This window comes from Gouania willdenowi, chromosome 11 (assembly GCF_900634775.1).
Source record: "Gouania willdenowi chromosome 11, fGouWil2.1, whole genome shotgun sequence".
NCBI classification, from domain to species: Eukaryota; Metazoa; Chordata; class Actinopteri; order Blenniiformes; family Gobiesocidae; genus Gouania; species Gouania willdenowi.
Window position 1 is genome coordinate 946,160 of NC_041054.1, and position 16,529 is coordinate 962,688.

General features: G+C 37.0%; 1 protein-coding gene across 3 annotated transcripts in view; it reads left to right on the forward strand.

The window, feature by feature from the left end:
• The window catches only part of LOC114471770 (plectin-like), a 111,013-nt gene that overhangs the window by 6,125 nt on the left and 88,359 nt on the right, over window positions 1-16,529 (forward strand). For all 3 annotated transcript variants that reach the window (XM_028460655.1, XM_028460656.1, XM_028460657.1), the window contains exon 4: window positions 2,522-2,738. In XM_028460655.1, the coding sequence (XP_028316456.1) occupies window positions 2,522-2,738 (217 nt within the window). The remainder of the gene's footprint in view (window positions 1-2,521; window positions 2,739-16,529) is intronic.

A 16,529-nucleotide genomic window follows, 5' to 3' on the forward strand; every position in this document is an offset into this window, starting at 1 on the left:
GTCCAGGCTGTGACAGAAACATCATCATCATCATCATCATCATCATCATCATCCTCCTCGCGCTGCTGCAGCTCCAGGAAACACGCGCTGCTGCTCCTTCTCCTCCTGGATCCGATTACAGAGCGGATTATTCGCGCTGTGAGAGTCCCCGCGTCCGCTTTATTTACTGCAGGACGCATGCGCGACTTCTGCTGCGGAGGAAGAAGAGGATGAAGATGATGGCAGAGCAGCTGTAACTTTGAGGAGATCCGATCAGGTCGTAGCTACAGCTGTGGATATCCTCTGTGTGAGTACGACAGGCTGTTGATGATGTGACGCACTGCACATGGTGCAGAGGAAGAGGAGGATGAGGAAGAGGAGAACCTCTGCAGGTCCTCCTTCATCCTCCAGGTGTGGCTCTGCAGGACCAGGACCAGGACTATGGGACACAGAATGTACAAACTAGGTCATCATTTCATATTTTAGCTCATTTTCTTTCATTTCAGACAAAAAATAATGTTTAACTGCATGTTCTCTATCATTGTTAAAAATGTGAAGTATAAATGTTAATGTAAATCTAAATGTTAAATTTAAATATTAATGTTAAATCGGCCTCCATGTGTAACTCTACATGTTTACAAATGATACAAAGTGATGGACCAGCACTGACCTGCCCACTTTGCATAATTTCTAAACATTAAGCTTTACACTTCGCGACTGATTTTACATTTAGATTCAACATTTACATTTAGATTTATTTTTCACGTGCACACATTTTAACAATATTTAAAACATGCTGTTTTACATGAGTTTCTGTCTCAAATGAAAGAAAAATGTTCAAAATATAGTTTTTACATTCAGCGTCCCGTACATGAGGCTAAACGTGGTCCTGGAGAGCTGCAGTCCTGCAGCTTTTAGTTTGATCAGAACGACTCTACCACCTGATCCACTGCACAGTTTAAAGCTGTTTTTAATCCTTTAGCCTTTAGCATTAGCCTGCTGTAAACCACGGGTTCTCACCTGGTGGGTCGGGACCTTGAAGTAGGTCATTGGGCTTGTTTTCAGTGGGACGTAGACATTTGTTTTGACCAAAAAAAGGTTTAAAAGACATCCTGTGCTTTTATTTTGAAGGAGATTCAGTAGTTTCAACAACAGGAGGCGTCTATTCACTAGACAGAGGTGTTTTGTATCTAATTTCTGAAGATATTCATCTTTGAATATATTTTTTATTATTTGTTTCAAGATTAAAATATGTTTAAGAGTAATTTTCTTTGATTTCTAGCAAAAAAAACAAAAAACAGACCTTAAAAAAGAACTCTAACAGCTCCTAATGTCATAAACTTCACCATATTTTGCTGCGAACGTTAAACAGAAAAAGTGTCCATGTTAAATAAATGAAATAAAAACACTGCAGCAGACATAAATAAATACAGGACGTAGTGAAAGTAGGTAAATATAGAGATGAGCTGCTGTGTGGAGAGAGCAATGATGACTCAGCAAAAAATGAAGCTGAGTGTGTGACGTAGGTCAGTGCAGCAGAATGTTACATCAAACCGCCTCTACACACACACACACACACAATACTTGGGTGTTAATTTGATTCATATTGTAATTTACATTGTGCGATTCAATAGTATGAATTACTGTGGTTCTAATTAACTTATTTATACACTTTTAGAAACAATATGAGTCTTAGGCTGTGTGGGAAAGGTCACAATAACATACTACACTCTATAAACTCAATGAGTACATACTGTATAGTATACTGTATACTATGTACGTAAAATCGTCCTGGCTAAAAATCAACATCCCCTTTTCAAAATAAAAGCATCTCTTCTTGTGTTCCTTTAAACGCTTTTAACATCACGTATTGTGTTGTGGCTGAGAGAGATTTATTTTATTTCTCTATTGTTTAAGGCTCTGACACTCTATTGCTTTGGTCTGAACACACACACACGTTGTGCTCTGTTTTCACATTCAGTTCAATTCAACTTTATTTACACACAGCTCAAATTACAGCAATAGTCATCACACAGTGCTATCAAAATATAAAGTTCTTAATAAAAAATAACAAATCCACATGAACCAGCATCAGCACATTGAATTTTATTGTGTATGAAATGTGCTGCACAAATACATTTGCCTTGCTTTTATTATTATTATTATTATTATTATTTTACTATAGTCATCTGTCCTCAAAGCTGTTCAATTACAAGATCTATGAAGATGGTATTTGACTTGCAAATAAATGAGGACCCCAAATCAAAAATTGAGCTCCTAGCATTGATGCGTACACATCTATAGATAATATCTACATAATATCAACCTGATCTGTTCACAAATAACAGGAGTAGTGATTTGAACTCGTGTACGCAACAACAACAACAACAAGAACAAAGTGAGGGTGTTTTGTTTTTTTTTTTTTTAAGTCTGGTAGAACCCTAACCCTGATCATTTTGCTTTGCCTGGTAAAAACTGAATCAAAAATCAGATTTTCTATAGAAATCAAACCTCTTTTCTTCTTCTTCCTCCTCGTGTGCAGACGATGGAGGTGAAGGAGCGGCCCAGGAGGAGGCCTCTGGTCCGGGCAGCGTCTGAGGAGAGCTCCAGTGACCTGAGCTCCATCAGCTACTCTCCATCACCTGGAGACACGCTTCCCTGGAACCTTCCCAAGCACCATCGCATGAAACGCTCCAAGTCGGCCTCTGGGGACCCCTTCGTCCTGGACCCCGCAGACAGGGCCGTGATCAGGATCGCAGGTAGGACGTCTCTGGATGTTTGTGGAGGAGTAACGTGTGAGTTATCTGTAGTTAGAAGCAGCTGAAAGGAGCTTCTTCCACAGGGTGAGGAGCTCAAAGTAGAGTTTGATGAAACCTGTTACATGCGGTCTATTCGTCAGCTTCTGTGTGTTTCTGACATTTTTCTTGGAATTTGGTTTTATTGATCAGGCTTTGATCTTCAGTCTTACAATTCAGCCTTTTATGCTCAGAATTTCCAGCATTTATTTCATAAATCCCAATAATTAAAAAAATAAGAACCCAAATTAAAACGTAAGAAAAATGATTTGGGATGAAACTCACAGGAGCAGAAACATGTTAATTTAATTTGAAATAAAATTGGAAAGTTTGTATTAAATAAAAAAAAATAATAATTATTGATTTAAAAAAAAAAAGTAAATAAAATGTTGATAAGTTTTACAAAATAAAAATGTGGCAAGTTTTTCCTTCAGTTTTCCAACAAGCAATCTCTAGATTTAATCTAACATTTCTATAAAAACTAAACTGAGAATTCTGGAATCAAAACCTGAAGTCTAAAAAACTAGTCCTAGATAAAAATAAAAAATAAAAAATAAATATTAAGTCTGTTTCTTAATTCCCCCCCACCCCCAATCTAACCTAATAACTCTGAATTTCTATAAAACAAAACTCATAAATATGATATAAATCCACGTTCACAGTGAGTTTAATCTGTTCCACAGAGCAGAGCTAAAGATAGCTGAGTTATTATGATCCTGTGTTTATCTATGGCTGCTGTTCACTAGTGATAGACATGTTCACTACACACACACACACACACACACTCTCCCAACATCAAATACATTTTCCTGCATCAGCTCCGATCGTTCACATCTACGGAGGCGGATTAGGGACAATTTAGATGGAAAAAATATTTTTGGGAAAATCAAGAATAAAGTCAAAATGTCGAGATATAAATTGAAATATGTCGAAATTTCAAAAATTACCTCAAAATACAATATTGAGATAAAAGTCAATGGTGTGCTAATAAAGTCAAATCTACGGAAGCTGACGAGGGCCAATTCACTATATACAACAAACAGCAGATTGTGGCCATGTATTGATTATTGTGTTAAACTATACTTTAAAGTTCTTATTATTCTTGTTATTTCTCTTTTAGCTCATGAACACAGCGTTGTAAACCTTCAACTATTATCACGATATGGTTTTTTCAGTTTATTTTCAAAATTTCTACTTTATTCTCAACATTAAATTTTATCTTTAATCTGGAAATTTTGACTTTAATCTCGACATATCGACTTTGATCTCAAAATTTCAACTTTGACCTTGAATTTTTGACTTCAGTTTCAACATTATGTTTTCAACTTTATTCTCAAAATTTTGACTTTAATCAAGTTTTTTTTTTCAACTTTAATCAATAAATTTCAACTTAATTCTAATTTTTTTTTTTACTTGAATCTCAAAATTTTTACTTTATTCTCAACATTATATTTCAACTTTAATCTGGAAATTTTGACTTTGATGTCGACACTTTGACTTTGATCTAAAAACTTTGACTTTGATCTCAAAATTTCAACTTTTTTTCATCTTCGACTTTAATCTCAACATTATATTTTCAACTTTATTCTCGAAAATTTTGCATTTTATTCTTGACATTTCAATTTTAATCTCAAAATTTAAACTTTAATCTAATTTTTTTCAAACTTTTATCTCAACATATTTCAACTTTAATGTGGACATTTCAACTTTATTCTAAAAATTTCAACTTTATTCTTGACATTTTGATGTTCTTGTCTTTTCCAATTTAGTCTTGACATTTCGACTTTAGTCTTGATTTGTCCAAAATACATTTCTCCCTTAAAATTGTCTCTAATCCTCTTCCGTACACATGCTCGGTGCTGGTCTAGTGGTTGTGGTTTTTCTAGTGTTTCCTGGTTTTCCTCACTTTGGTGAATATGAAGGAAAACTATGTGAGAGTCTGTGTGAGAGGAACTGGAATAACCCTAAACCACCCCGTCATTTGTTTTCCATGGAGGTGGGAGGGTGGGTGTGTTTGTGGGTGGGTGGGTGGAGCTGCTGTACACAGTGTGTGGTTGTGTGTGTGTGTTTCTTTAAGAGGTGGATCTTCTGTGTGTGTGTGTGGGTATTTTTCAAGCAGAGGAGGGTAAATCTCCAGTTTGAGGGGACCACTGGGCTGGGGGAGAGTGTTAAATCTGGGGTTGGGGGTCCTCTCACACTAAAGTCTGTCAGACATGTCCATGTGTGACCCTGGTCAGCGTCTGCCTGAGGAACAGGACTACATCCAGGCCTTTGAGAACGTCAGGGAGAAATACAAAGGTAAACTGCTGTGATAACTGGGTTTTAAATGATGTCAGAACAGGAAGTGGAGAGAGAAGTGGGCGTGTCTGCACATCAACATCCAGGATCATTTCATGCTTCATAAATGTATTAAAGTGGATGGTACCAGACAGAACAAGTGCAGTAGAACCCTCCACTATAACAGCTGCAGCCACATGAGAAGCTACATGTTAGCATATCAGCTAATGCTAACCTGACACTGTTTATTTCAGCCTCACAGGCTGAGCTCAGAAATATTCAAGCAAGAGTTTTATCACATTATGAAATCACAGGGTTTGAGATCATTTAACAGTCACTTACTTTTATAGAATTATTTGCATTTGCAATTTATAACATTTGTAACTAGAAAACAATGCAATAGAATAAGTTAAAACATAATGGAATTTGATTAAAAAATGAGAAGTTAAAATGAGTAGGAATAAGTTACAAATCTTTTTACCAAAATTTTAAATAAAGTCAAAAAACACTGAAAAAAAGTAGTAAAGAAGTTAGAATAAGTTTCAAAAATTTGAAAAACTTTGAAATAAGTTAAAATGAGTGAAAATAAGCTGAAGAATAATTAAATAAGTGGGGAGAAAATGTAGAAATAATAATAATTGGAATTGGAGTTTTTGCAAGTTTAGATACAATTTTATTTCATTTTTTTTGTTGTTGACTTTTCAAAAATGAATGAGTTAATAAATAAAGAAGAAAACAATGTTGATAAAAGTTTTATTAAGTAAAAATGTGTTGAAATAAGTTACAAATAAGTTGTGGACGTGTGGAAAAGGTCTTTAAAAAGTAGGATTATTAAAAAGCACTAAATGTCTGTGATGCAGCAGTAAAACTATCACTGCTGTTTATTTTGTTTGTTGGGCTTTTGTTTTGGTGGAAAAGAAGCTGAAATGACGGTGCATTTTTATTCCAATACTTTCTCTCCAGCTGTGCATGAAAATACAAGAGTAAAAAATTACTTTAGCTTGATTTTACTTCCATATATATATATATATATATATATATATAAAAAATCTAATTAAAAAAGTGCAGTTAAACTTTTGTTCATTTCTCTCTGAAACAAAGTCTGACCTTTAACCCTAGAAACTCAAGGCCCGGGGGCCAAATCTGGCCCTTAGGGTTAGAAAGTAAAAATGATGACTAAATATATACTATTGTGTAAATGACCAAATAATCCAGTTGTAGTTACTGTATCTAAAAATCACTCATTTAATTAAACTTGACAATATTTTTAAAGCGCTTGCATGTTTCCTTTGTTTTGTCATTTTTAACTTTGCAAACGTTTGGAAAGAACTCTCAATATTTCCACAAATTACACAAAATTAACCAAAAATTGGTCACAAATTCAAGAATTTTAAAATTTAATTGAACTAATACTGAAAACTAGCACAAAATTAAGTCAGAATTGTTCTTATTTCCCCAACCTATGAACTGCGGCCCACTTGAGATCAAACTCATCCGTATTTGGCCCCTGAACTAAAATGAGTTTGACCCCCTGGTTTATGTCGTTCCCTGTGATGTGACGGTAAATTTTATATTTTGGGTATTTGGCACAAAATCAACATCCAGGATTGTTTTTGGCACAACTTTCAATCTGTGAAAACACCGGAAATGTTGTGTTGTGTTTTACATTTGTGTATTTTACTGCGATTTTTAAAAGAAAATACGCAAGCACATCTTTATAGTACGATATTGAATGTTGAACTGATACTTCCTATCAAGGCGTGTATTTCTGTGTGTCTGATGTTGGTGTGTGTATCAGAATAGTAACACAACAGAATAGATTGATGTGAAATTTGCCGCTCCCTCCGCTTTAAATACGCACCGCAAATCAGTCCTGGGAACGCAATCTGTCAGCCCTGGAGTTATTCTGGTTCAGGCACAAACTTAGATAACTCCTGACATTTAACTCAATGAGAGGCCGTTTGGGAAAAGCATAGGATGGAGTTGCAGTTTCACTGTGGTGTGAAAGACTCTTAGCATGACACGTCATTGGATGTACACTCTACAGTAGCTGGAATAAGCTCAGCACCTTTACCTCATTTTCTGTCATTAGTAGTGTTGGAATAGAGAAAAGTTACTCTGTAGTTGTTCAAACCTGAGAAGCATCAAAGAGACCTCCTTTCTCTAAAGATCACATACACATAACAAAGTTTTTCTAATCTCTACATGACCTACATGGCTAATTTGTGTTGTTCAGATTGAAGTAGGACCCTTAGTGGTTACAGATGATGTGACATTTTGGAAATATGTGATACTGAGTGAAAATAAATTGTTTTAAAAACATAAATCTGTAGAAAAACCTAGAGATTTACATCAAATATGAAGCCAATTCTCAATAGGGAAGGCTATAAAAGTTTTTCTCCATCAAAATTGGCCCTAAATAAATAAGATAAATAAAATGAAAGTATTTGTCACATTAATACTAAATACATGTGATATTCCATGTCTGTGTTAAACGAGCAGTGGATTTTTACATTAGAATAAGAAAATATTGGTCCATGCAGCTGAAAAAAAGCCCCAAACAGAAGCTGTGACTGAAAGACCAAAAACAGCCAAAGGTATAATTTAAGGTCATAAAAACTTGATTTAAAGGAGAAGCTCACAGTTTAAAGTGGAAGCTGAGCAAACAAAGGCGCCACCAGATAAACTGTAACTACTGTCAGCGCGTCTGTAGCTCATCGTTTGTGTTTGCTGAAGTCAGTCTATGACGTCACGCTTCCTATGAAACACATCTTCAACACAACCATTGTTTGTTTTACCTACGACTAAAGTCAAAGGTGAGACAAAGGACAGGAAACAACCACACAGGTCCATCAAAGGGACAGTGCAATAGCAAGCGGAGCGAGAAGCTGCAAACTCACAACATTAAGGCATGCAGGTGTAGCCTGGGACTCACACTCTGGCCTGACAACAACAAGTCTCAAAGTGTGAAGTGTGTGCGTTTGTGTGTATTATAAATACTATCAAAGCTTCAAGTTAAAACTAGCTCTGAGTTCTTTCCTCAGTCCACTTCCAGGACTCAACGTGGATCAGTTTCCTGCAACTCGATCTGATTTAAAAATAGTCTCTACACACACACACACACACACACAGATTGCACATAATTTGAGTTCCATGTCTGTATCTCTTAATTATACAAGACAGGATTTCCGCAACATGGCATTAGCGTAGCCTCATCCATGGCCAGAGTTCGTAACTATGGTAACAGATTTGGCACCTGTAATAACGGAGTACCTAACTATGGAAACTCTCAGTAACTATGTCAACAGTAGGTAACTATGGTGACAGAATCCATAGCCAGGGAAAGAGTCTGTAACTATAGTAACAGATTACCTAACTATGGAAACTGTTGGTAACTATGGCAACGGAGTCTGTAACGAAGCAAAAAAAAGTCTATAACTAAGGAAAAAGATTCCGTAACCATAGTAACAAATTCTTTAACTCTAGTAACAGATTACCTGGGGTCGGTAACTATAGAAACGGAGTCCGTAACTAAGCAAATAGTCTGTAACTGAGGAAAAAGAGCCCGTAACTATAGTAACAGATTCTGTAACTGTAGTAATCTTGTGGAAACTGTCGGAAACTATAGAAACTGAGTTTGTAACTAAGCAAACAGTCCGTAAAATGGAATATGAGTCTGTTACTACAGTTACAGAATCTGTTACTATAGTTACGGAGTATCAAACTATGGAAACAGTCTGTAAACAAGATAACAGAGTCCGTAACTACGATACCAGAGCATGGAGTTCATTACTGACAATTAACGTGTCATATTTTATACATATATTAAAAACAAAACGACAACTTTCTCTATCAAACCATGGGATCATTATCACTTAAGATATCTTATTCCTGGAGACACTACTGTAAATAAAGTTCCTGTGTGGCAGAAGAGGTAGTTGTGTGTGTCAGGGTGTGTGTGTCAGGGGGTGTGTGTGTGTGTGTGTGTGTGTGTGTGTGTGTGTGTGTGTGTGTGTGTGTGTGTGTGTGTGTGTGTGTGTGTGTGTGTGTGTGTGTGTGTGTGTGTGTGTGTGTGTGTGTGTGTGTGTGTGTGTGTGTGTGTGTGTGTGTGTGTGTGTGTGTGTGTGTGCGTGCGTGTGTGTGCGCGTGTGCGCGTGTGTGCGTCAGGGTGTGTCTGCAGTAAAGTGAGTATTTTTAGAGGCTGACTCTCGTTCTCTCTCCGTGTGTTTGTGAGCGTGTGCAGATGAGCTCCAACAACTGCACATGGAGTTTGATGTCACTGATGAGTGGGTGGGGGGGTCTCACCTCACCTCAGGGTGAGGTTGGGTGAGCCTTCAGACCGATGTGACACTTTGCTGCGGTTCTCACGCTGTGGTCCAGAACGGTTGCTGGGACACACAAACGCCACTCAGTGGAATTCACAATGTAATTGAATTTACTTCCTCTTTACTATTTATTGTATTATAATCCAAACAATAGGACGACTTTGTAACGTTAAAGCTGCAGTATGTAGAATAAACAGACTGTTGAAGACTACCAAACCACAGAGTTGGAACTGACAACCCTCTGCGATCATAGATTATTTTACATCTTTAACCAAAAGCAAAGTAGTAATTATGTGTTTTATTACGCGTACATCTATTAATGAGGATGTTTAAAAGATTTTAGGCCACATTTATAAAAAAAAACAGGTGAGGATCTCTTTAAATCCAATGCATTATTTCCATTCATCGATGCAGTCGATTGATTACCTTTTAAAACGATGTTAGATCAAACTAGCCGAGCACAGATTGAACGTAGTTGGATCGTAAGAATAAAAAATAAAAATTTTCTAAAATAAAAATTTAAATATCACTTTTCTGGCTCAGTGGTAGAGTGGGGCGTCCACTAACCGAAGGGTTGGGGGTTCGAATCCCGCTATATCCAAGTCATTGTGTCCTTGGGCAAGGCACTTTACACACGCTGCCTAGTATGAATGTGGTGTGTGAGTGGGTGTTGGTGGTGGTCGGAGGAACCGATGGCGCACTATGGCAGCCTCGCCTCTGTCAGTCTGCCTAAGGGCAGCTGTGGCTACAACAGTAGCTTACCACCACCACGTGTGGAGTGAAAGAATAATGCACATTAATGTAAAAGTGCTTTGAGTGTCTGTGATAAACTCTATATAATAAAATTAAAACGCTTTAAGGCTTTCATGAGGAGGTTTTTCAGACGTTTTTTTTCCATAAGGTGGCGTGACGTACCTGGTCACATGACCACTTCTCTCTGAGAAAACATGGTACGGTAAATGTTGACAAAAGAGGAGACCAAGACATTTATTAGCATTATACTTAAAAATGATTAGTGCCACATTAGACGGAATGTTCTGAGGAGGTTCGGAGCGTCCGTCTCCGTGTGATAGAAACATGTTCAAAGGGAAATTATACTGTGTCGACATTTGTAAATATTGCTTTTATTTTGCTAAAAACTGCAATGGAAACACAGCTAGTGATTGTTTTCTTTATTTCACGTTTTTTTGTTAATTGTGTAAAATGGGAGTGTCTATAATCTGTGTTTTTGCAGCAGTTGGACACGTTTTCCTTTTGCTGCTGTTGGAGCAGATGGAGGAGTTTAGAGGTTCTCCAACCTTTAGAGGAGGAACTGTTGTGAGTGGAGGCGTGGCTGTTTGCTCTGATACCTTTTAATACAGTGATGCATCTCCCAGCCTGGGCCTGGATGTGCATCCGTCATGAGTCCGACAGCATCCATCAATAATTCATCACTCCCAGCAGCGTCACATGTCCCATTATGTGTGTGATGGAGATGTTGTGCTGCTTTATTTGTGTTTTTCTCACACTAGACGATGACTGAGTGACTGAGAATCAGGATAATGTTGAATTCAGCAGCTCCGTGTTACATATGATATTCCTGCTGATGCTGATGCTGTGCAACATTTCACACACAAGGTGGATTCTGTTTCTCACACACGTTTGAATCTGTTTGTTCCCGAGTCTTATTTATTACAATGGAAATCACATGTATCATCTAAAAGCTTTTATCTATTTAAGTAGTCGTCTGCCCACTGAGCATTTTATTAGGAACCAGACTCCTCCCAGGATGTGGCAACCACTCAGCCACCAGCCGCGTTGCCAGATACAGATACATGTGATTTAAAAATGTTCACATGTGATGCTGACTTCAGCTCTGCTGCAGTTTGTTCCACTTCTTTGCAGCATAACAACTAAACACAGCATCACCATGGTTACTGTGAGCTCTGGTCTCCACTATCTGACCTGTGTCCATAGATCTGAGAGACCTGCTGGGTTCAGACCTGACTAACATCTCACTGATGTATTCTGGACCAAACCCATTCACACATTTATAACCAGCAGCAGAACTTTACGGTCTCCTCTGAGGCTGACTGGGAGCCAGTGTAAAGACTTTAAAACTGGACTAATGGTTCAGACCTGAGCTGCAGCGTTCTGAACCAGCTGTAGATGTTTGATGAAGACCATTACAATAGTCCAGTCTGCTGGAGATAAAAGCATGGACCAGTTTCTCCTGATCTTTCTGAGTCATTAAACCTTTCACTCTGGAGATGTTCTTTAGGTGGTAGAAGATGTTTTTGTGATAGATTTGATCTGATGCTGAATGTCAGATCTGAGTCAATCAGAACACCAAGGTTTTTGACTTCTCAGCAAGTCCACTGTAAAACCCCGGATGAGAACTTGCTCCGCCCCTTTTACCCAGCATGCATCAGAGGAGACTTGTGCGTACTCCGCCAGCTATATTTCCCAGCATGCACTTTGAACACACGCATGATTTCAAAGATGACGACGAAGGGGGATAAGCTGCACATACTGTATGTACGTTACATAAAATAAATTGACCAGCATATTGAACATAATAATAATAATAATAATAATGCATTAGATTAGGAGTTTAATTTCATACCTGAAATGGTGCAGATTCTGTTTTGTCCTAAAGAAAATATTTTCTTTTAATCTCGTCTTTAATCTCGACATTACATTTAAACTTTATTCTCAAAATTTCAACTTTGTTCTTTGATTTTCCCAAAATAATTTTCTCCATCAAAATTGTCCCTAATCTGCTTCCGTAACAACAGATATTTTTATACTGTTACATTCATAATGTTATTTGAACCAGAGTTTAAGTATAGATACAGTTTTTTTAATATTTATTGCATGTAATGTATATTTGAAAAATAATAATTGTGTATTTATTTTGTTTTGACATTTCTAGTTGAAAAACACTGCCATACACTGTTTAATATCACAGCTTTCATAAGACAATATACTAATATATATACAGTATATATACAGTATAACTGATGTATTAAAAGAAAGTGGTTGATCAATGGTGTGATTTGATTGGATCGCTACAGCCCTACTTTTAATCTGCACTGAGGATTTACATAAATACAGGAAACGCTTTCCTACATCATTGATCTGATCACATGACCCTGAGTGTTCATAAAACACACACACCGTACATACAGTAGTTTTTGTTTGTTGTTGGTCAGCTTTACGTTTATCAGGTGTGACAGGAAGTTGTTGTTCGTAAATACAAATAAAAGCCTGTGTATTTAACCTGGGCTTGTTTTCTGTCTTTAAGGCAAACTATTAATAATTTCATGTCTAATTTTGTAGTTTCGAATATTTTTGTTTTCTTTTTGTGTATATTTATGTATTATTATTATTATTATTATTTATGTATATTTTTAAATTAATTTTGTTTAATTTTACATTTATTTTTGCATTTTTGTTTCCTTTTGTGATTTTGTGTTTTGTTTACTATATTGTAATTTTTGTGCGTTATTGGAGTCATAGTTTTTTGTATATTTTACAATCATTTTGTTTATTATTGTTGTCATTTCTGTGTGTTTTTGGAGTCATTTTGTACATTTTTTTTGTTTCCTTTTGTGTTTTTTTCTGTAATTTTCTGTTTTTGGGGAGTCTTGTTGTGCATGTACTTTGCAGGTGATGTTTTTTTGTAATTTCTGTGTTTCTGGAATCATTTTGTGTGTTATTGAGGTTCATTTTTCACTTGGTATATTTTACAATAATTTTGTTTATTATGTTGTCATTTTTGTGCATTATTGGAGCTATTTTGTGTATTTTAGGAATCATTTTGTCTGTTGGCCTGATGAGCGTAGAGTCAGACTATGTTACACCTCCTGAGCAGCTCTACTCTGAGCTCCTCACCCTAGTGAGAGATTGAATCATGTTTGTGCTGAGAAACACCTTTAGGATGAGACGCCACACATGGAGGAGGAGGTGGAGGAGGAGGAGGTGGAGGAGGAGGACGAGGAGGAGGTGGTGCTCTGAGCCTGTTTCTCACTGCATGCCAGGGTTAGTGTGTGACTGGGTTTCACTGCTGCAGCACAGGGAGCGATGGTGGAAGCTGAGGCACCTGCAGAGCTCACATTTCTAGCGTCAGACGTTGGTGAGGAGGAGGACGAGCATCATGGATCCATCACGCTGCATCCAGCATGAGATCAGCTCCCTCAAAGGTGCTTCCTTCACTTTTTACTCAAAGTTCTATCCTTTGCCCTCTGGAACGCTGTGTTTCTCCCTCAATGCTTTAGTGGAGAAGGTGGAAGTTCAAGCCTAGGGTGGAAGTATAATTAGAATCCTCCCCCTCTCTCTGTGTGTGTTTGTGTGACGTGAAAAGCTTTTGTTCTCTTCTGTGTTGTTGTGGTGTGTTCACACGGAGTGGGACAGGGCTTTGGTCTGCTGCTGCTGCTGCTGCTGCTGCTGCTGCTGCTGTATGCGACACACTGAAGCTGCTGCAGCAGCACCAACATGATGCAGCAGCAGCTCCGTCCCACTCAGGGATGAGAGAGAGACGATGCATAAACTACTCAGTGTAAAGAATAAAAAAAAACCACAGAGAAGCTCAACAGAAATACTTTCATGTTAGCTTTACTAGTGGGAATTCAGAAGCTGCAGATGCAATAAAAAGCACTTTAAACTCACGCTGTAGAGGTCGATATGATGGACAAACTGTTAGCTTAGCTTAGCTCATGCTAGCCTTAAAGGCATCCTTCACTCTTCTTACAAATGTGGCCTAAAATCTTTGAAATGTCCTTGTTAGTAGATCTATGACTAATAAACCACATTATTATGGACCGTATTAGTTTTATTCACTTTTAAAAATGGAACTACGTTACAGTTTTAGAGCCTGTGTTCCTCCATCTTGATCATTTAGCAGATTTTTCTGTCAAAACAACAACTTGTGCTGCTTTTAGTTTCTCTAAATAATCAGGAAAAGTTAAAGATGTGGATGTAAATTTCTTTTGTTTACGGAAAGAGGATAAAGACGCACATACCCTGAGGATAGAAGTCCTTTTAGGTTGGGAGTCCTTCAACAGTCCGTGTTATACTTGCTAACTTCAGCCACCAGAGCGTGTCAGCGCACTGTTTAAGGGAGAGTAAAGATCCCTTAGGAGAGCTCTTCTTCTCTGCTTCTTTGTCCACGACTAAACCACAGAGTTGGAACTGTCGCCTCCTGCGGTCATAGATTATTTTTCGGGTCATAACTGTTTTTATTGTCTTTCTGTAAATAAGAGGTTTACAGCAGCATCTTTAACTTTTCCTGAATGTTTAGAAAATATTTCAAAAACACAAAACGACAACAGAAGTACAAAAATGATTTCAAACAACACAAAATGACGTTAAAGTAAACAAAATGACAACATCCCTGTAGAAAATAACTTCAAAAACCTACAAAACAACATAAATATACAAAAAATGGCAACAAAAGTGCATCAAATGACTTCAACAATACACAAAATGACAACATAAGTTCACAAAGTGACAGAAAAACACACTGTATTAAAGCTCATATTGATGATTGTTCTAAATGTTGACATGAATGTTGGTCATGTGACCCTCAGATCAGATATGATCGCATGTTTTCTGTGTAAACATTATAGGGCTGCTGTGATTGGCTTGGAATGTTTTCCCTAAACTAAAGTGTCTTCAATATTATGTGAGACGGTGCTGCTCTCATTAATATGTACTGTACGTCCTCACTTCAGGACCAGGCTCCCACTGTGGGAGGCTCCCAGTACACGATCAGCTCTTTAACTGGCTTTGGCTCCGCCTCCAGGCTTAGAGCAGGTCTGATCTCATTTGTTCCTCATGTTTTATAACGGAACCACTTCAGGGAGGAGGAGGAGAGAGAGAGGGAAATGTCTTGAACATTCACTTCACTTATGTATTTATTGCTTTTTTATGTGTTTTTAACTTCTTAATAATGTAGATCCTGCTCTGTTTGTGTGAATGTGAGCAACAGACTGCTGCACAATTTCCTTTGGGATCAATAAAGTATTTATCTATCTACAGTATCTATCTATCTACAGTATCTATCTATCTATCTGATCCAAGGGCCACATTATCAATAACCATGTCAGCATTTAGAATAATGACCAATCTGAGCTTTAATACAAGAAAGAACAAAGTGTTTGTTTGTTTTTTTAAATCATTTTGTGTGTTTTCGTTGTCATTTATCATTGTTGTTTTGTGTGTATATTATATTTTACTCTAATTTTGTGTATTTTTTTGTAGTCATTTTTTTATATTTTACTGTTATTTTGTATATCATTTTGTGTTTAAGTCATTTTTGCGTGTTTTTGTTGTTTTGTGGTTTGGTGGTTTTGTAATTTATTTTTTTTTGTCTTGTGTGTAAATTGTATGTATGTTGTACTCGTTTTTTGTATTTTTGTTGTAATTTTGCATATTTGCTCTTATTTTGTATGTTTTTTCTCATTCAATATGTTTTTTTTTTTGCGTTTTTGGAGTTCATTTTGTGTATTTCTGTTGTCATTTAGTATATTTCACAATAATTTTGTTATTGATGACTTTTTTGTATTTTGTTATTTTTGTTTATTTTTTAGTATATATTTTGTCTATTCCTGTTGTTTTTTGCATATATTTTTTTTACATTTTGTGTACTTTTGTTGTCCTTTAGTATATTTTACAATCATTATGTTTTTACTGTAGTCATTTTGTGCATTTTTGGAGTCATTTTGTATATTTTTCTCACTTTTTGTATGTTTTTGTTGTCGTGTGTTTCTGGAGTCATTTAGTGCATTTACTTTGAGGACCAAACAAAATAAGGTTGCGGGCCACATGTGGCCCTCAGGCCTTCAGTTGGTGAGCAGAGTTTAGAAATTGTCTTTAATACCAGATTAAAAGGACATCATGTCTTTGTTCCTGGTTTTAAATCATATTTATTATCTCTGCTGTGATTACATCATCTGATTAGCTGCTGGTTTCCTGTCCGTAACCTGACACTTCCTCTATAATCACCTGATCCTTCCTCTGATCCTCATCATCATCATCATCATCATCATCGCCCTCTGTGGCTTTGTTCGATCAGAGAGACGAGGATTAAAACCAGGTGAACATGGAAATAGGAGAGTTTAAAGTGACCAGGAGGGGGCGCTCTAAGTGTAGACACTGCATCACATACTGA